The 20,740-nt window shown below is 41.4% G+C and overlaps 1 protein-coding gene across 2 annotated transcripts in view; it reads right to left on the bottom strand.

Annotated features, from left to right (window-relative positions):
• ANKDD1B (ankyrin repeat and death domain containing 1B) overlaps positions 1-20,181 on the bottom strand; it is a 28,803-nt gene extending 8,622 nt beyond the window's left edge. Inside the window, exons 1-11 of one of the 2 annotated variants that reach the window (XM_037373599.1) lie at positions 20,023-20,181; positions 16,384-16,487; positions 14,239-14,337; positions 9,644-9,742; positions 9,451-9,555; positions 8,774-8,872; positions 6,243-6,341; positions 4,315-4,413; positions 3,301-3,399; positions 1,680-1,778; positions 541-639 (exon numbers count right to left, since the gene is read on the bottom strand). In XM_037373599.1, the coding sequence (XP_037229496.1) occupies positions 541-639; positions 1,680-1,778; positions 3,301-3,399; positions 4,315-4,413; positions 6,243-6,341; positions 8,774-8,872; positions 9,451-9,555; positions 9,644-9,742; positions 14,239-14,337; positions 16,384-16,487; positions 20,023-20,110 (1,089 nt within the window). In that variant the 5' untranslated portion in view covers positions 20,111-20,181. The remainder of the gene's footprint in view (positions 1-540; positions 640-1,679; positions 1,779-3,300; positions 3,400-4,314; positions 4,414-6,242; positions 6,342-8,773; positions 8,873-9,450; positions 9,556-9,643; positions 9,743-14,238; positions 14,338-16,383; positions 16,488-20,022) is intronic. The other variant, XM_037373600.1, reaches the window with a different exon arrangement.
• Between the last annotated feature and the right edge of the window lie 559 nt (positions 20,182-20,740).

Below are 20,740 nucleotides of genomic sequence, written 5' to 3'. Positions count from 1 at the left end.
CAGAGACTCTTTGCTTTAGTAGTTCTTCCAGCCATTGCCATTTTTGCCTTAGTCCTTCCAGGCTGAACATCAGCAACAGGATCTAAGCACCTACCTAAACGGATCTGGGACAGCTTCTCAGGGACACAGGACCATCATTTCCAGATGGCCCAAAGTACTAAAGGACAAACTCACCATCACTGCAATTAGTGAATCTGGCAGTACCCGCGCCTCTCCTGGCAGTGAACCTGGCTGCGGGTGCACAGTTACAACAGCCACAGGCTGTTTTCCACTCTGTGAGCCTAGTCCTTTTTTTCCATTAGAGGTCTCTGGCAGCAGGGTTTACCCTGCAAACAACGGAGCCTGGAATTTTTACGGCTCTTCACTAAAACCATTTCAGATCTCTGCAGGCTGCAGATGTGGCAATGTTAAAAGGAGATTTCCTTTGTAACAACTAACAGCTTTACCTGGCAACAAGTGCTTCCTGCTTCTCTGGGAAGAAGGTTATAAAACAAAAAATAAAATCACATAATACTTGCAGGTGTGAGGAAGTCAATCTACCTTATCCACAGACTTGAGATCGCAGCCTGCCTTCAGCAGCACTTCCACCAGCTCCACATTGCCAAGATCAGCTGCCAGATGTAGAGGGGTTTCCTGCCTCTGGAATTAATGACACCAAATAAATACAGAAAGCCATCCTCCCTCTGGAATTAGTGACAACAAATAAATACAGTATGCCAAACTCTCTCTTGGAAGCAGAATGTTTACAATCTGAATCTGGAGAATATTCACAAGATGGTATTGGCAAAAGAACACTGAACAGAATTAAATCAGCTAACTTTTGAGTGGCCTACCTGCCAGTTCTGTTTCAGGCAAACAAGAGAGCATGTGGGATGTTTTCCACAGGAAAACCAGGCAGGAGCTGGAAAACCAGCTGGCTCAGGGAAAAGTTGCTCTCATACCCCTCTAGTGTACTGTAACCTAATGACGTCTCTCTTTCCCTCTTAAAGCAAGGTGTTTCAGACAGAGTGCTCCATGTGACTGCCAGTCCCCACCCATACTAACCTCTTGAGTAACATTTTCCCTGCAGAAATTCATGCAAAGATAACTGGATATCTGTCATTTTTTCAGCAGTACCTTGTGCCATGTCCACAACAGGGTTTCTTAGCCAGCACTGCCACAAAGTGATAATATGTAGCGGGAGTGTACTTGCTCCATGATGGTCTCAGTGAACATTAACACGCGTGCGTGCGCATACACACACACTCACACACAAAAAGGTGGTGGGGGAAGCATGAAACAAACCCAAACCATTAACAAGCAGTACAACTAAAGCAACATTCAGCTTCAAGTCTCATCTTTGGGTCTGAAATGAGAGTTGTGTGATCTCTACACAGCTGCACCTATTGATTTATTTATCCTTCTACAGAATATTAGAATAAGAACTTCCAGTCATCTAAGGGTGCATGCAGCAGCAAATAAGATATGTTGCCATTTATGGAATTTGTTATCTTGCTCAAACAATACTAGCACAGCAAGTACCATAATACATACGCACACACGCAAAAATATAAGGAGGGAACTGCTTCTTCCTTCCTATTTTCTTGTACCCTGAGCTCAGAAGGAAAAAAAAGAACATTTCAAGCAAAATCCGCATAATCTCCTCTTTACCAGTTATGCTAATTCCCAGTCTTTCTTACATGATTTAAGGAGTTTATATCATGACTGGCATCCAAGAGGCTTTTTACTGCTGGTAGATGATTATTGATGACTGCTAAATGGAGAGGGGAATTCTTCTGCTGTTGAGGGAAAACAATAAACGATTATACTTGGGTACGGTATTGGTTCATTTGAACAAGAAAGGTTCTTGTTAAAACTGCCCTTGCAAAGGTGATAAGCTCTAGCAGAGGTTCAAGACTGCAGAAGACACACCCTGAGGTGCGGAGTTATGCCAGAGATGGTAGCCTGCTCCTGCAACACCTACAGCAGCAGGTAAACAAATACAGCCGAGAAACCTGAGAATGCTGAGTGCACGGGGCACGTATCATAGCTGGGATGTGCTGCCTTCCCTTGGCCAACAATAGAGAGCTTAGGGTAATGTTTCTGTTCCCTCAGAAAATTGGCTTTGCCCTTAGTTGAATAGGCTGGAGACAGATTAATTCTGTATTGGGTAAAAGATGTCCAAATCTACTTTCCAGGAATAATATCTTGTCACATATTATTGCTGGAAATATTCTTCATACTAAATTGACTTGCTGTCATATTTACAAAAAACAAATTACAGCTAGAAAGAAATGATGGTTTTTTATATGAGTGATTGTTTGTTAAAATAACTGGGGCACCGATCCAACCCCCGTCACGATCCAACCATTAGATTGGCAAGATCGCTTTGTATGTTGAACCTGTGAGTCATCAGTTTCTTGTTAAATACAGCTAAAGAATAATTCCATACCAGTGTCATTCCCAGGTGCCTGACACCAGTTCATTAGTGTCTTTATAAACCACAGCCATTTTTTCAGGGCTACAGAAAAATAAAGCAAGCTCTTATGCAATGCTGTACTGGAAATGTTTCCAAAATGTAAGTTACAACTTTGTGAGTGGCTTCTGTTACAGAAAGCCAATGAGAACAAGCAACACAACAGCTTGATCATTTCAAGCACATAAAAAATTGTTCTTCACTGGTAACATTACACAACAGGCCAGTGATCATGGCGCACATCACAAAGCCCACTTTCTGTTTTCATCCTGTACTGTAGAAGTGGAGCATAACTTCCTATTCACAGAAAATCTCAGACATAACAAAAACTGTAATAGCTAAATTGAGACAATATTTGAAAGTTAGGAATACCTCTTTCTTTTTAAACCCCAAAGAATGGTGGCATGCAGACTTTGAAGGCATATGCTTTGAATGCACAGGGTAAAAGCACTGAAGTGTTTATTTACCTTTTGATTACCTTATTCAAAATCAGCTACAAATGTTAACTCTTTTCCCATGGCACACAGGGAGGCCTGCATTATTGCTTAGTTCAAGCAGGGTAATGCTCAACTTCTCCTGTCACCTGGTCCTTGGCTTAGCCTGGCCACCTTCACACTGCACTGCACCAGTCTGCCCAGGCACTCACTGGGTTTGTGCCACAGGACCTTGTCTCTGTTGGTCCATACATCTTGCTAACCAACATCCATAAACCACATAATAATGTGTATAGTAAAAACATTTAAGGAACTAGACAATCTCTTCAGCTGTCTCAGTTCCCAAGGAAGGCCATAAAAGACAGGACAGACTGAATCCACATCAGGACAGTTCTACTGATACACACTCACCTCGGGTTTAGGAATCAGGTCAATGTTCTTATCAATAAGAAAAGTAACCAAGGATAGATGTCCGTTCTGAACTGCAATCTGCAAAGCACTACTATTGTTCTGAAAGAAAGGGTATAGACAGCAAAAACTTACATTTTTGTTGCTGGGAAAACAGTACTAAAGGGAGCTATCAATACAGGGTAATCTTTCATTTAAACTTGTGTTATTAGCCCTCCCCTCCAAAAAATACCCTTTGATAAAATGATATAAATTGAGGTGGACCAGCAGTTAGCATGATGTGATTTTGTAAACACTAAAGGAACTTCCTATTTTTACCACATCACAACAAACATGCTAAAACCACCAATATTCTACAGTCCTTCTCAGTCAGTCTGAAGAAAAAGATAAATCAGCATTGTCAGCTATCCTGCACCATGGACAACGACAATGCCAACATGTCTTCTAGACTTTTAGTTCAGTTTGAACTTTAACAAGCAAGTACAGTCGCATTAACAAACTTTTAGAAGTAAATCAATAGAATATTTTCACTCAATAATTCTGCTAAAACAAACAAGCTCTCGGTCTGCTGGAATCATAAACTTATTGCAGCAGGCAAGCCAAGGCCATTCAACAGATGTGAGCCAGACTGCAGTCCAGATGTGGAGAACAGGTTTGTCATCAGTTCAGTCATATACACTGCCAGAAAGGAGGATTTTCAGTTACTCTAGTTGGTTAAGTTTCTTAGTTGTATGTTTTACTACATACTGGACATACAGTAAATAAAACAGCTCCACCGCAGTACTCTGTCAAATAAATCTATGCTATATTTCTTCCAAATCGGTTTTATTCTGTTAGAAATTTCTATATTCCCAGTTCTATTTTATTAACTATTATTATAGTTATATATATTTACCATTTCATGAAAATAAGCAGAGCAAATACACTGTTAGTACACACAGAAAAGAGAAGATAAGGTCCTTCCTACAGCCCAAGATGTCCCAATACCTGTGTGCTGGAGGGTTAATGTGTACATACTTGAGTTAAAACATTGATGTCACTCCCTGCTTCCAGTAAGAGTTCAACACATTTTTCATGACCTCCTTCAACAGACAAGTAAAATGGAGTTTCTCCGTTCTAGACCAACAGAGAGAAAATGTCTGTTCCAATTTAAGCCATGTGACTATAAGGCTGTGACACAAAACAGATTAGCTTGATCAGACTCATCCAGCTCAACAGAAAAGGGGAGACAGTCTCAAGAGAGCACAACAGGAATGCTCCTAAATTAACACTTAAAAGAAATAGCAATTCACCAACACCTAAGTGACAGATAACATTTATATGGACAGATGTACAGTACAGTTTACAATACAGATAACTATTTCATAAATAGTAATCATGCTCTTTTCAAAGAAGATTGCTAGCAACCAGCACAGAAACAAAGAGTGGGTAGCAATTGCTGCCATTCAACACCAGGCAACATGGCTAGCATGTTTGCACATACCATAAGTACTAATTGCTGTCAGTCCAATGTCATGCATTTCTGACAAATTCCCAATTCTAGTGCTAGTTATAAGGAGCACTTTTAGCAGAAATAATCATGTTGCATATTTATTTCAAATCTCCTCCCCCTGAAAAAATTTTCCATGTCTCCACAGCAAGTCTTTAAAGTTACATCAGCTGCACAATGACCTAATCTCTGCTTCTGAACTCCTAAAATACAAAAAGGTTTACTGAAAATTAGTGTTTCAGCATTCACAGAAGCATCAGTAAATCCTGATTTTTGTTTGCTTAAACTCCAGCCACCATTTTCCTGGTAAACTTCACATATCTTAGTACTTTGCTTATGCTGGGGAAAGAGAAACGCATTTATCCACAGATCAGAACATCTTCAGCTGGACAGGAAGGTCACACCATGGGTCACGGCAAGGCAGAGGCACAAGCAGTACAAACTTTGTGTGCAGAAGCAACATTGTTGGACAAAGATTGGAAACACAAGGTCCTCACATTTCAAAGAAGCTTGTGTGCCTCAAAGCTTGCATAGCTGGAAATAAATTGCATAAAATCTCTCTTATTAAGGATCAGGATCTTAATCAGAACCTGATTAAGGAAGAGGAGTGACTTGGGTAGGAGCAGATGTCCTTCACTCATTTCGCCCACTGGGCCAGCAGGACAGTCCATCAACCACATGGCAGGTTCCCACAGGGGGCAACGAAGTGAATTAACTTGCCTGGCTCGTTCCAGCTCCCCACAGAAGAAGCAGAAGGCTCAAGGACCCTTTGCAAATCAGGAATGCTGAGTTGAGCGGTTAGAGTGTATCTCCTTCCTCCACCCCTACTTTAAGCCTGAAAATTAAGCTCATGAGTGCATCATCTCAGGGATACAACCTCCACAGCTAATATGCAGTTCATGAATATGCCGGCTAAGCTCACCCAGGAAAGAAAATGTGGGTAGGCATGTCTGCAGCCAGTTCTGGGCAGTCAATTGAGATCAGATGAACAGGATACAAATCCGAGACCTCTTTGCTGAGGTGCCTGCAGTGGTATGTGCTGGGTATGCATGCTGAACTGGCTCAGTGGATATCTTGAAAAGCACCAGAGATGGTAAAAAGAATGGGATCACATGGCCACAAATGGAGGACAGGAAGCAAGGTGGAGATTAGGTCATCCTCTATTTCCTTCTACCAGTAGTTACTAAGGGCATATGAGATGGAGAGGAGGCTGTTGTGTGAGGAGCAGAGGACAGATGAAGGGACATTGAAGGAGTTAATGGACCTGCATTTGCTGGAGAAGGGACAACGAAACAGGATGCAAAGGTACATAGAAAAGCATATATATGAAGGCACATAGAAAAGCAGAACTAGTTAAGTTTACTCAATGCAATGTTTATTCCTTTAAAATGTTTTTGGGGGAGTTGATTTTTACAATCGCTAACTTTACCACTTTCAGTAATTTCTGTGTCCTTACCTGATTTATGTCATTTATTTCCTCCCACTGTTTAAGCAGGATTTCTACAACTTCACTGTGACCATTCTTGGCTGCTAGATGCAGTGCTGTGTTCCCCTCCTTGAAATCAAAATGTCAAATAAGTTACTTTAAAACCCAGAATAAAGTCAAAACATCAAGTAAAACCAACACAAAGCCTTTGGTCTTTCACATACATCTCTCTTCTGCATACAAGGAGAAGGAGGCAGATCCACACAGCATGTTCCAAGGTTAAGTTTAATCCAAAAGAGGTCTTTTTCACATGTATTCAGACATGACATTGCTGGTCTAGTTGGTTGTTTTATATGCTGAAAACTGCAGTGTATGACCAGTGAAAAGATCAAAAATTCTAACTCCTAAAGAATGAATCAGAAGAAAACTTTGCGTGCTTCTACAGGGAAGGGGACTACACCAAGCCCCCAGGATCACCTAAAGATTAATGGTCAAAACATAGTAAGTATATAGAAATTTGTAGTAGCTTTGATGCCACGTTTTGCCAATAGATGGGGTCAGCACAAAGGACACAGACACCTAGTTAAAGAAGCGAGTTGACCTTTACTTAAGTTTAAAGCAATATAACAGTTAAGTTAAATAATATAGCAAGAATAAATCAAGCCACAGTAATGCACCTAATGGCTACTGCACATGACAGACTATAGTGGTTAAGAAAGATACATCACCAATTGCCCTGATACTTTACCATCACGCAGACCCACACTCACTTGGGAGCCCCAGTTACAGTGAGGATTTGGAGAACCTTTCCTAGCAATTGGGAGGTCCTGTGCAGTGCATCCACTCGTAGGTGAGGTCTCCGAAGTCATAAGAAGGTCCAGCTTTTATGTTGATGAATAAACAAGCTCACATAATTTCAAATGTGGAAACATCTGGTTTCACTTTCCTCTTAGATCCCACCAAAGCCTGGCCAGGGCTCAGGGAGGAACCAAGGGAGTTTCCTTTATCTACTTGATTTTAACCGCTGGTTTCCAAACAAGACCATATATCTGGTTTCATATCCTTGACCACTTGCCTCTGAGCAAGGAAGGATGCACTATATCTTTGCTAATGATTATATTTTATCTAAGTTACATCTTTCGCTAAGGATCATACATATTTCACTAATGACCATGCATATTTCGCTATGATTGGATACTAACTACATATAATGTTCAGGTGGTGGGTTCATCTAGAGGTCAACTTTGGCTCAAGGCCTATTGCTCAGGCCTCAGTACATCATGCCAACATGGCAATTCCCAATCTCTTTCACCATCTGCACAATTTCTCACTAGCTAATTAAGGGGAAAAAAAACCCAATAAAAAAACCAACAACACACCAGCAAGCAAATAAAAACAAAGAGCAGGTTCAGGAAGAGCAGTGGGTTTTGAGCTAAAAGATAATGCTGGCACAAGAAACAGTACAAAACAGGCTAAAAACAAACAGAAGCTGTAAATTAGGAGAAGAATCCTAAACCTCAGAGAAATGGGAGTCCAAAAGAGCTTTTCATTCACAGCACTGGGGTGGTGTGTGCTGGGCAAATGGGTGAAAATTCAAATCCCTTTTAGAAATGACGGATATGCTGTGGTTGCTTTTAGTGATCCAGCAGATGAGTTTCTGTCCTGGCTTCTTACCTGCTTACTCTGTATGATCACAGCATTTGCCTCCCATTGTTGCTGTTAGACTGCTGTTAGATATCATAGCTTCAGAGTGCTAGATGTCTGGGACAACACTGTCTTTTAACTTCTGCTGATAAACTGTTTAGCACAGCAGAGCTCTCAGTTGCACTGCAACTTTTAAACTATTACCAGAATACCAAGAAAACAGAGTCACTTCCTGGGTGCGTGCTTACATGTTTCTATAAATGCAGTGTCTGACCATTTCACAGTTTTTAATATATTTATCCTTGCAGTGCCTCACAGGTTCAGAGAAATACCAACTTGCTCACTCCACATACAGTCAAGTAAGGAGTAAGGAAATTTAAGGGCAGACTTTGAAAGCTATTTAGATACCTTAAAATGCGGTGTCAAAAGCACAGTCAGTCAATCAGATTGAAGTGTTAAAGCACTTCTGAAAAATCCCCCTAGGTGTTTATTTGTATCCTGAAGTATTTAAACACCCTGAAAAATTACTCATGCGGGACTTAGCAGTGACACACACATACACAGCTGAGCAGGGTGAAAAACTGGGAAATACAATCTCCCAGTACAGAGACTGACACCTTAATCACAAGACTTCCCCACTTCTCCCAGCAGACAGCATATGTAGTCTTGCTTTATGTGAACTACGAATACGTATGGAAAAGCCTCCTAGCAAGAAGACCAGATATCCCACTGTCTCCCCTTGATTACTGCAAAATCATTATCCTTGTATATTTGTTGGTCCAGTATTTATCACTACAAGCACTGTGACATCTGTACAGTTTATTCACAGTACTTGGTTGTGTAGTAACTACAGTGAAACAAAGTAATCTTTCATAAACACATTTTCAGTTGCACTTCTAAGAAATAGAAACATTTACCTTATCTTTTTCAGGTGTAAACAGCTTCAGAGTAATCAAATTGTTTATCATGTCAACATGGCCTTTTTCAGCTGCCAGAAGAAATGGCTTTTTACCTTTCTAGAAAACAATCATGAAAGGAACACAGTGTTTTTGAAAGTAAAAATACTTTGCTTCCAGTTACTAGGTATATGGCATGCATATGTGTATTCTGCATAAAAATTTATCTATCATATATCTAAGTAGATTAACAAAAAAGTAGATATACACAATAATAGTAAGAATATAAAAAAAGGATGCATTATTCAAGTAGGGTAAGGAAACAGATTATATGTCTTGCGTATGCTGAAGAATATATTTGCAAACTGTTCAGAAATGGTAACCACTGTGGACTGACCTCAGCCGCCTCTGCCTGCCGTCACCTCCCCAGTGGGACTGAGCATCATGTGCAGCAAAGGCAACGGGAGCAGGGAAGATGTGTCTGGAGTTCAACTGAGACAGGCGAAGAGGGAGGAAAGGTGTTTTCCCTAAGTGCTTGTCTGACTTCTTGTCTTACATGTTTCTCCATACCGAATCAGTATTGAAATTTTGTGTAACTGGCAATAAATTATAATTCATTTAATTTCCCCAAGTCAAGATTGTTTTGCCCACAACAGATGCCTCATTACACCAAAGAAGTAAACAGAAGCATACTGTACCCCATCAGGCTTGTTCAAGTCATTCAGGTGAAGATCCTGCAGAAAATAATCAACTATTTTAACACTGTTGTTCTGAGCTGCGAAGTGCAGTACGTTCATTCCTTCCTGAAAAAACATAAGCAACCCTCTAAGAATATGTTTGATTTTTTCCATTATAAATATGTTTAGAGTTGGTAAAAATTTGTCAACAAACCTCATTCTTAGCCTTTTGATCAGCACCCGCTTTAATTAATTTTCGCATTATATCTAGATTTCCAGTCCAAGCTGCTAGATGAATCACTGTCAGGCCATGCTTCAAATAAAGTGATAAAGGCAGAAATTATCACCAAAATACCTCATGCCAAACTTCTTTAAATTTCTTTGATTAATTCAGTGTATGAGTGGGTTCTGCTCTGCAGGCTCTTAGAAAATCAGTATTAACACCTGGCAGTGTGAGTGGGATCTCACTTAAATTAAGCTAAATGTCATGCATCAAGACCTAGCTAGACGTTCAGGCTGCCCCTCTTCTTGGCAGAAGGCCTGGAATCTCCAGAGAAGGACTGATCCTGTTTTAAGATGGGATGATTAAATACTACCCGAAAGTCATTCCCCCTCTCCAGAAACTACATAGATAGTTAAGTGCTGGGTGTGGTGGATGAAATTTCAGGTGACGATTCGTAATGACTGTCTTTCCATGAGTCACCATAATTTTCCAGTTAGTCTTCCTTTTAAGGTTCTCTTTTCTTCTGTCAAATTCTGTAAAAAGTTCTTCTTATAGGAAAAAAGAACACTGTTGTTAAGTTCTTATAGCCAAATGGAATAGAGATAAAGAACTTCCAGCCAGTGTCTTCTGTCATGGCCACAGATGTCTCTAGCTTCTCCATACCTCTTCCTCAATTTGTGTGTACTTTGTCCAGGTGCACCATCCTAAATCATGGCTCATTGTGCTAAGTGCTGTGTAAAAAGCATCTGGCCTAAGTGATGAGTCAAAGGAACCTAAAGGAAGCAAGGGGGATCAAGGCACTTCCTTAACCCTTCCCCAGTTTCTCCTGTGTAAATGAGGAATAAATAGGTTGACTCCCATCTCTAGTGGAGGTTTTATGCATGTTGGTATAACACTTTGGATAGCAGGATGCTTGCTGTGACAGGCACTTCAGGATTACTTCTCCCTAACTTTTCACTGAATAACACAACGTTCAGGGTGGAAGAGGCTTTTGGAGGTCACACTTCTACAGCCTCCTGCTCAAAGCCTGTCCCACTAGATCCGGTTGCTCAGGACCTTCTCCTTTCAACTTTTGAACAGCCTAAAGATCGAGAGTCCACAGACTCTCTGGAAAATCTGTTCCAGTATTTATCCACTCTGACAATGATTTTTTTTTCTCATTGTACCTAATTGGGACTTCCTGTGCTGCAATTTGTGTCCGTTGCCTCTTGTCCTATCACTGTGCACCTCTGACAAGAAGCTGTCTCTGCCTGTTCTACGTTCTCCCCTTATGCAGCTGTGGACAGCCATAAGTTCTGCCCCTTACCATTCTCCTCTCAAGACTGAGCAGATCCATCCCTCTCAGCACCTCCTCATACACCATGTGCCGCAGTCCTAACCATCCTAGGGGCTCTGCACCAGACTCACAGCAGCTTATCAATGTCTTTCCTGTACTGAGGCAGAAATTGCCCAAACTGGGCACAGCAAGGAGAAATAGCGCTGGAAAACAGTGCGGAGCGATACAGAACATGCGTCTGATGCACAGGCTACAAGAATAAAGCTGAATCTGGGCAAAATTTGTGACTGTGGCTCAAAAGTCTGCTCTGAAAAACCTTCCCAACTATGACCCAGGAGAAAAAGTAACTAGACTTGATAGCCTTATACAAGGAGAAGACTAGCCTGGTAGATGGGGGGACAGAAGTGAATGCTGATCTCAACTTTCCTAACAGTTTTGACACTGCCCCCTATGACATTCTTGTAGACAAACTGTCAAAGTACAGGCGTAAACAAATGGATATGCCAAGGTGTACTGAAAGGCAGCTGTCCAGCTGGAGACCAGTCGCTAGCAATGCATGCTGGGCATTGATCTCGGGTCCAGTACTGTTTAACATCTTCATTAATGACCTGAATGATGGGGCAGAGTGCCCCATCAAATTTACAGATTATATTAAATTGGGAGAAGTGGCTCATGGACCACATTGGTGTGCTGCCATCCAGAGGGACCTCTACAGGCTGTAGAAATGGGCTAGCAAGGACCTCAAGGAATTCAACAAAGGGAAATGTGAAGTACTAGGGAAGGCACAACCCCAGGCATCAGTACTGCCTGGGGGCCAACTGCCTGGAAAACAGCTTGGCAGAGACAGACCTGGGACTTCAGGCGGACACTAAATTGGACATGTCTCACAGCAATGTGCCCTTGAGCACACAAGGAAATTGGTATCCTGGGCTGCATTAGGAAGAGCACTGCCACCTGGTCAAGGGAGGTGATCCTTCCCCCTGCTCACTGGTGAGTCCACCTGCAGTACCATGCCCAGTTCTGGGCTTCCCAGTAGAGAACAGACAGGGACATACTGCACATAGTCCAGTAAAGGGACACAAAGATGATTAAGAGACATGTGAGGAGAGCCCAAGAGACCTTCGAGTGTTTAGGCAAAGAAGGCTGAGGTGGATCTTGTAATTGTTTATAAATACTTGATGGAAGAGAATAAAAATGATGCAGCCAGACTTTTCTCAATGGTGTCCAGTCACAGGGAAAGAGGCAACGGGCACATATTGAAGTACGGGAAGGTTCACTTAAACATAAGAAAAAACTTTTTTACTCTGAGGGTGATAAAGCACTGGAATAGATTGCCCAGAGAGGTTATGAAGTCTGCATCCTTGGAGATAATCAGAACACCACCGGACATAGCTCTGAGCAATCTGCTTGTCATGACCACACTCTGAGCAGAAGGCTAGATTAGGTCATCTCCAGAGGTTCTCACCTCAGCCACTCTGTGTGATTCTGTGGGGGGGCTGTTTGACAAGGAGGAGTCTGGGAGGCAAAAAAGAGGCACAAAGGTAGCAAAAAGGTGAGTTTGAGGGGGGAAAAAAAGAGGGGAGGGACAAATAAGGTATAAAATCATATGAAAAGCAAAAAAGGGAAGGATCTTGTGATGTCCACAATCTTGCCATTGTGGACTCCTGCTGACACTGGTGGAGGTGACCTGCAGACACAAGCTCCCCTGATATAGTCTCCTGCTGGTCTTCCTGTCAGGTCCACGTCTGATAAAGTTGGGATAGCAGGGCAGATAAGAAGGGGTAAATTTGTGCCTGGATATGAAATGCAGGACAGGTGACAGAATTTCAGCTTAGTAGTATAAGATTTATTTGCAGTAATGTAATTGTGTATCATTGCTAATACTGATAATAAGCAACAGTGCTTTATCACCCTCAGAGTAAAAAAGTTTTTTCTTATGTTTAAGTGAACCTTCCCGTACTTCAATATGTGCCCGTTGCCTCTTTCCCTGTGACTGGACACCATTGAGAAAAGTCTGGCTGCATCATTTTTATTCTCTTCCATCAAGTATTTATTTAATTACCCTATTAGGGTAATTAAAGGACCCACAAAATGTTTTAGTCACCTTATTGCCTCAATAAATCTGGACGATAGCCATTGAAAAATAATTTGTTATAAAGAATAATTTACTATAGTTACAGAATAAATATATTAACACTATACCCAGTGATACTCTGTAAGATATCCAGAGATCCATTTCTTACTGTTGTTATAGACGGCAATACTACTTAAAGAACACTCTCCACTTCTTGCAGAATTAGCTTATTAGCATTTATATCATAGACTAATCATTTTAGAGTACTTCATGCAGGCAACATCTTTGAGCTTGTCAGACAAAAGGGAAATGTTGCTTATAGCAGTGTAAGACTTGCTTAGGAGCTGGTAGGGTCCAGAAAGACAGCCATATTTTTTCAAAGTGGCACGTGAGGTATTCATTGACAGGGCAGATTGGGAGAACATTTCAGAGCAACTCAAGCAGCACTAACGAGGAGATAGTTACCTACACTGCAAGAACATGCCCAAATACAGGAACTGCTGGTAATTGGAACTGGCAGATCTCTCTCATCGTATTTTCATTCCAACACAATATGAAAACAAGGAAACTTTCTCTCTCCACCCCTCACAACCTGGAATTTGTGTGTCTTAATTTAAATACTGCCACATATGGTGGTTAAGGAGAAAGAAGCAAACAAAGGGGAAAAAGGTAAATGATTCATCTATTTTCATTACTCAGGTCACTGGAAACCTCCTAGTTTGAATATCCTGTTTATTAATAACATACCATGCATATGGTTTTAATATCTAAATCAAATTTTGCACTGTGGATCACCATCTGACCCAGTCAAATCAGTCACACACTGCTAAACTCTTAATATCTTGGAGGCTGCAAAGTAGCTGACAGTTTTGCATTACGCTACACACATAAAAATGGAAGGAAAGAACAGGAGGGTTCATTTTTACTTTCACCAATTGCTTTCATATGAAGTGGCCAATGATTAATACACAGCTACCACAGACAGCTTATTTGCACAAGTGGCTTCAACCACCCTTGTGCTCACTCAAGTATTCAATGTAGCCAGAGCTCTGGGCAAAGCATTTTTCTTTTAACAATGCTTTTTTCATATAAATGTGTGCAGTCTTAAGACAAACCGAAGCATTTACAGCAAGCACTTAACTTTGCAAAACTGGGAGCATAAGGCAAATATCTTTTTTTACTTTTCCCCTAAGGTGTTCCTATACTGTGTGAATCAAAACATGTAAACCAGCTTACCTGATCTGCCATATCAAGTCTAGCTTTGTGACAGAGAAGAAAATCCACTGCTGATGTATGACTTCTGGCAACAGCAAAATGGAATGCAGTGCGCTTCAGCTGAAATAAGCAAAGCTTTGGCTGTCAGGTCCATAATGCAATTCTTTTCCTTCTGCAGGTGATCAGGATTTCTGAATTCTTTATTAACAATTGTATTTGTTAAAATATATACGATTGCATATTTTTCCTTCAACAGCCATGCTTGTTCTTATCTGCATTTTTGCTCCTTCAATAAGATTTAAACATTGATCTTAAAGATTTCTTAAAGAACCAGAATGATTTCGTCACTCTGCGTAGCATCATCCCTTCACTGAAACTCACTGAAAAGTCAAAATGGGATTAAGTAATCATATACTGTCTGTCTAGAGGAAATGCATACAGTTCAAGAAGCATCCATGTTTATTATTTTATTATATGCTTTGATTTGCAAAGCTGAGGATTAGACTTAAGCAGTTAGATTTGCTTTTGACTGTATCTCTATAATGCACTACAAGATTCCTCCCTCACGCAGTATTAGTCACCTTCCCAGACTGAGTCATTTACTATGTAAATGAAAGCTTCCACCTTGCAGTGAGTAATTTTACACAGGTGAATAGGCTCAACACTTACCAGGAACACTTGATTAATTTTTCATTAAAGTAATTAATGGTGTGAATTTAAAAGGGATTGGTTAAATTGAATTAAACTTTAGTGGAGAGAGTTTTACTTCCAGTTAAGGTGAACGTAACTGGTTTTAACATAATTCACTGAGAGGTTCCATACAAAAATACGTAAGTGATTTAACCAATTAACTTTAAAAGTCAGTTTGGACTTGTTCTCTTATGCTTCTATGCACATCAGCTGACTTATTCATGTCTAAGTTTAAATTTACTGCTATATGTGTTAGAAGCATGAAAAGGTGGGATTTATGACGTGCATTTATGCCAGAAAAAGCCTCTTGCACAGAAATAGTTCTACCAACAAAACTTACCTTTGGCAGCCTGGCTTATTTGGCTTGGGAGTACAAAGGTAGGGATGATCAATATGAACAAAAGAATGGTTTTGCCAGTATAAGCTACATCCCCACTAGAAGGATTAATCAATGCACAACACATGTATCTATGCTAGTAAATTCCTTATACTATTATACTATATGTCTGATCTAAGTATGACAGTAAAAATTCAAACTGCTGGACTGGAAAAGTATTTAGTTTAATTTCCTGAATTCTGGAAATAATAAGGAAGCAAGAATTATTCTTAAGTCAGATGACAACACTCTCATTGTTCAAGAGAAATTTACTCAAAAGAAATTTTTGTCTCCCTATCTTTTTCAAAAACAAACCAAGGAATATACCTGTACTATCTCAAGTCCACAGTGGGGAAAAAAACAGATGTAAGCATGGGAAGCAAGGTTTTTTTAGAACCATGATTAAGTAACATCAGATGTTCATGGGTAGATGATTCATATGTAGCCACTGAAGGCAAACTGCTCTCCACAATACCTAGATTAACACCACAACCGCTCCATTGCTGTTGAAGCAACCTTCACGTGGAACACAGCACTGTATTTTGTTACTGTGTATTACACATCCTCGGATTTTAGGCCTAGATTTGATGTCAGCTTAAGATGCATTTTGATCTATCAAGGGTAAACCTGAACTCCGATCTCAGCCTGGTGCCAGAAGATGTGGTAGAAAGCTCCTGTGGTTCCACACAAACCGAATGGTAACACTTCACCCTTTAAATCTGTAATGCTAGCAGTGTAAATTCATTCTCAAAGTGACTGTGAGGTTAAGTCCTCCTATACGAAAAGATGGGGAACTTAAGAAATTAGTCACCCAAGATCACAGAGCAAATATTAGAGCAGGGACAATTCAGTAGTCCTTAGTTCCCAATATGGTGGACAGACTAGTGGCTAAATGCAAAGACCAAGACCTGCAAGTTATGTTGCACAAATCCCACAGTCCATACTGGATGTGTGAAATGTTTCTTAATCATGTCCTAGAAGGGACTCCCCACAGCCTCACCACCTTGCAGCTGACGGGGCTAACATACTGGGATTCCACCATGCAAGCCCCCGAGGAGTCCCATTTCAGATCAATGATCTGTCAGATGCTTCATACTCACAGAATCTACAGCATTTATGTTAACGTTCTTTTTAAACAGCTTTTCCATGGTTTCCAAATTGTTCATTTTAGCAGCATATTGAAATTCTCTCTCATCTGGCAATACTGTGGAAAAATGTGATGAAAAAATTGTATTACTAAAAAAATAGCCATAACCAACTTAAAGGATGACGATACTGTTCTTACTTTCTGTTATTTGTCCTGAATTCATATGTTATGAGAATCAATTCCTTCTCATCATAGAACTGTTACAGGATTACATTTTTCTCCACTAGAGACATTGGCTGACATTTCTAGTTTCAACTTTTAAGTGCAAATGGAGGCAGACTTTTCACAGCGGGGAATACCCCTACTTGCAATGCTCACATGAACAAGGGTTCATTTATGAAAATTTCACTATCTAAATGGGTCCCAAAGTATTTTATAGGCATAGCAGTGAATGGTACAAACTGCAGTCTTTATTTCCTATTCTTTGAAAAGTTACTCTGTTTTAAAACAGAACACACTACCAAAAAACATAAAAATGTATAGCAGTAACCAAATGGTATGACCATTAATTTGGGACCTTCCTTAAATATCTCAACCCAGTAATTAGCATCTGTTTGGTGAACTGAAGTAGCTGCTGTACGCAGTAATTTTCAAAAGTAAAATCCCAGTGTCTGGTGTTTTAGCTAACTTAGAGGTCAGAGTTATTTCTCTACCATAACATTTAATTAATCCCTTAAAGAAATTAGTGTAACAGTTAAATCAGTTGCAAAAATATTATTAGATATTTTAATTTCCTAGCCTATCATACTTCAAAAATTAATCACTTAGGTATCTTCTGTCTAGAATATTTTGGCCTGAAAAGCCACTTGTCCAATGATATCACCAAAGCGGACAGCATTCTCTGTGCTGAACGAGAAACTGCAGCAAGCATCTGCTCCTTAGAGGCCTGTCATGCAAGTTGATCCTATTGCATTACATTTAAGTTCATTAACACATAATGAGAATACAGCCTGAAGCAGTATGGCTGCAGAGCATACTAAGAAAAATCAGTATGGGATTCACTTAATCGCATTTTACATATTACCCATTATTACAATCTCAGTGGGAGTAATCACAGTTGTACTGTACAAATTAAGATAGAAATGGAACTGAACACTTGCAAAGCAGTTTCTAGTTTTGCTATGATATTATCCAAGCACCTCAAACTACAGAAGCATCCTCCCACAATTATCTGAAAATGACACGATACGATTTGCTTGTTTTACAACATGGGGGCACAGCCAAAAAACCCCCAAAACCAAAACCAAAGCAGTTGCAAATAAAAATACATCTGTGACAAGGAGTGTGGCTGACAGCTAAATCTGTTGCGAACAGGGATCTTTCCAGAATAAATGCCTCACTCATAGTTTTCATAGTCCACACCCTAAGGAAGTATCTAGCAGAGCTCTTCCCGCTACTTTGATTTCAAACACGGTAAACCCATGGCTGCAGGATATCTTGCTCAAGGCAAACGTGTGGCAAGCGTGGTAACAAAACATAGGGCACCGGTCAGCTGCAATTAGGCCACATTCATTCCTACTGACTGCTGATGAACACTCACACATGCATCCTACCCGAGGATGCAAAGATAAATGCTGTTGCATCTCAGGACATTCAGGACCAATCCCAAAAATTTATTTGCACTGCATTCAAGGAACAAGAGAAAATGATGTTTCTTTACTGCATCTGCATCGGCAAGGACAGTTTTGTTGTAGTTCTGACAATAAATACATGCTCTTTTCTCTCCTGCCCAGAAGTCATGAATTGGCTGTATGCTGTTAAAAAAACATCTGTTACTCTGGGCATGATGTTCCTTACAAATCTCTCTCTCTTAACACCTCTTAATTCAGGAGTTAAGAACAGCGGCAATCCAGATATACTGAGGGACTGACTTGCTGCACAACCTTTCACTGCTCTTGCAAAATGTTTTTTTCATACATGACATTACAGGATATAGAGCTGTCAGACTACAGATTTATGGAAGCTTTCTATCCAAGCTGGGGTGTCCAGGATCTGGCACTCCTGGCATTATTAGCAGTCACTCTACTTTCACGTAACAGCAGCAAATGATTACAAATTCGTTGCTGTCAGGTTTTTTTGGGGGGTTATTTTCTTTGGTTTCATACAAAATGTCTGGCTTATTGCCCTGCAGGCTGTATCATAACTATATAATTATAAAATAGTTATATTCAATTTTTCTTTTGAGCTAACTAGAAGTAGTAATTTTATCACTTATTTCCTTTGTAGAGAGCCCTGTCTGTAGTGTATTGAACATTTCAACATTTCTCTTTCTTTTGGAAGGGCAAGGAAGTAAAAGGATGCAAAGTAAACCACTTTGTTGACCTGAAAACAGAAAGTCTTCCTCAACAGAAACTCAAGCTTTGAGGTACCTTCAATATTTCTTTCCTCATATTTACACCTTATTTTAGTGCCCTCAGTCTGCCTTTCAGTGAAACCACAAGTAACAGTGACTTCCAAAGAAGTAAGGAAGTGTACCAGAGGTTTCAGTACTCATAGCCGACGGAAATCTTTCCACCTCCCTCCCATCCTTATTTCTAATTTCCTGTCGTGGCATCCCCAAGATGGAATCTGTTATTGCCTCAAAAAACACATGGAAAAATACCAGGAATTTGAATTGAATGAAGAGTTACAAGGAGATAAAATACAGAAATAATAAAAATATTCAGATTCAAATGACAACAATTTTTTTTGTTTCTACTCTATTGTTTCTAAAAATCAAATCATGTATTTAAAGGTTTGGTAACATTTTCAGTGTTTTCCCTACACTTCTTGTTTGTTACTGGAAATACAATGACTAGGGAGAAGTAGGTATTTTGTTAAGTCATAAGAATGTTTTTCTAAGATAACAATTTTCCAATTCAAAGAATGGGAAAAACTACCTATTGAGTCCCACCGTGTTATCTTATTAGTTTATCTGCCCTCTTTGCCAGCCTGGAAGCAGGGCCCAGGGGAATGGCTCCTGGCTGTCACGCTGCAATCACAGGACAGGGCAGTGGCAGGGTTTAACAGTCATCGGCTCAGTTTCCACAAACAACCCGCTCCCACTAATTGCAGCCCATGCCAGAGCAGGCTGCTCTTTCACAGACCGGTTTGTGGGATGAAAGTTGGAGATCGCTTCACTGGCAGTCACGCTGCTGAGCACCAGCAGGCCAGCAGGTCTGCCGATTTCTGGGTGCCCCCCCGAGACTGGGGGGAGCCCGCATCGGTTGTGAAGCTGTTGGAAGGCTCTTAGCCCCAGGGACGTGGGATGCCAGCGAAGCCCCTGGGACGGCTTCAGGGGTGAAGTTAGAGCAGGGCGCTGGGCAGCCTGCAGGACCTGTGCCCTGGAAGACAGACATGCCAAACCCCACCTCCCAACCCCACATCCACATCTTTGACGATGTCTTCCGCTACACATAAAGCGGCTCATGCTTAAACCTCCTCCTTTTCTCTTCACACCATTCATTTTGGTCTTTGGTTGAGGCAAAAAGGGGGTTTACATGCGCCCCACCATCCAGGCAGCCCCGACAGGGCCTGGCACGCCACCCGCAGCAAGGGGCCCAAGGCCGCCAGCAGCCCGCTGGGCTCTCGCCTCTGACCCCCCTGCACTCACGGCTGTCGTGGCTGGCTTCGTGGCTGGCCGCTGCAGCTCCCCGCGCAGCATCCTCCCGGGCGCGGAGCAGGTGGCTCAGCCCCTTCATCGCTGCCCTGGCTCCTCTTCCTCCTCACCCAAGGGAAGGGGCCCCCCCCGGGGCCAGGAGGGAGGTGCCCCGCGCTGGCCCTGACAAACCGGTTGGCGTTGGCGGGGCTGAGCTGGCCGGGCGCACCCAGGCAGGCCCAGCACACCCTGCAGGCACCCAGCAGCACCCCCCCAGCACTCGGCTTTGGAGAGCTATGGAGCAGCTTTAGGATTTTATTTTAAAAGAAACCAGGAACTAAATACACAGCGTTTCTTGATACTAGCTAAGCGGCAAACAGTCATCCTTACACAAGCCCACTCAGGTCTTCTCCAGCAGCTAGTAGCCCTACGTGCAAATAGCAAAAAAACTTGCGCCGACGAGCGCACACAGGAGACAAAAAGGTAGTCCAGTTTGCTCCTGAAGTGCTTCCCAAATCTTCGCACAAGCAAGGTAATTTCAAAAAGCAATGCCACATGTACAGACACACAGAGGCAGCACAGCTTACACAGGACCCCAGGGCCATGGCTTTGTTACTAATTACAAGGCAGTCATGGAGCTCTCCCTGCAAGTTAAAAGCCATTTTTGGGGGAAATGCCTCTTGGGAGTTGTCCTCCCTGCTATCAACCAGTGCTCACTGGACTGGAGGGGGTG

This window comes from Falco rusticolus, chromosome Z (genome assembly GCF_015220075.1).
Source record: "Falco rusticolus isolate bFalRus1 chromosome Z, bFalRus1.pri, whole genome shotgun sequence".
Taxonomy (NCBI): Eukaryota; Metazoa; Chordata; class Aves; order Falconiformes; family Falconidae; genus Falco; species Falco rusticolus.
The sequence above is the reverse complement of the archived record's forward strand: the minus strand, read 5'-3'. Positions and strand labels throughout refer to the sequence as shown.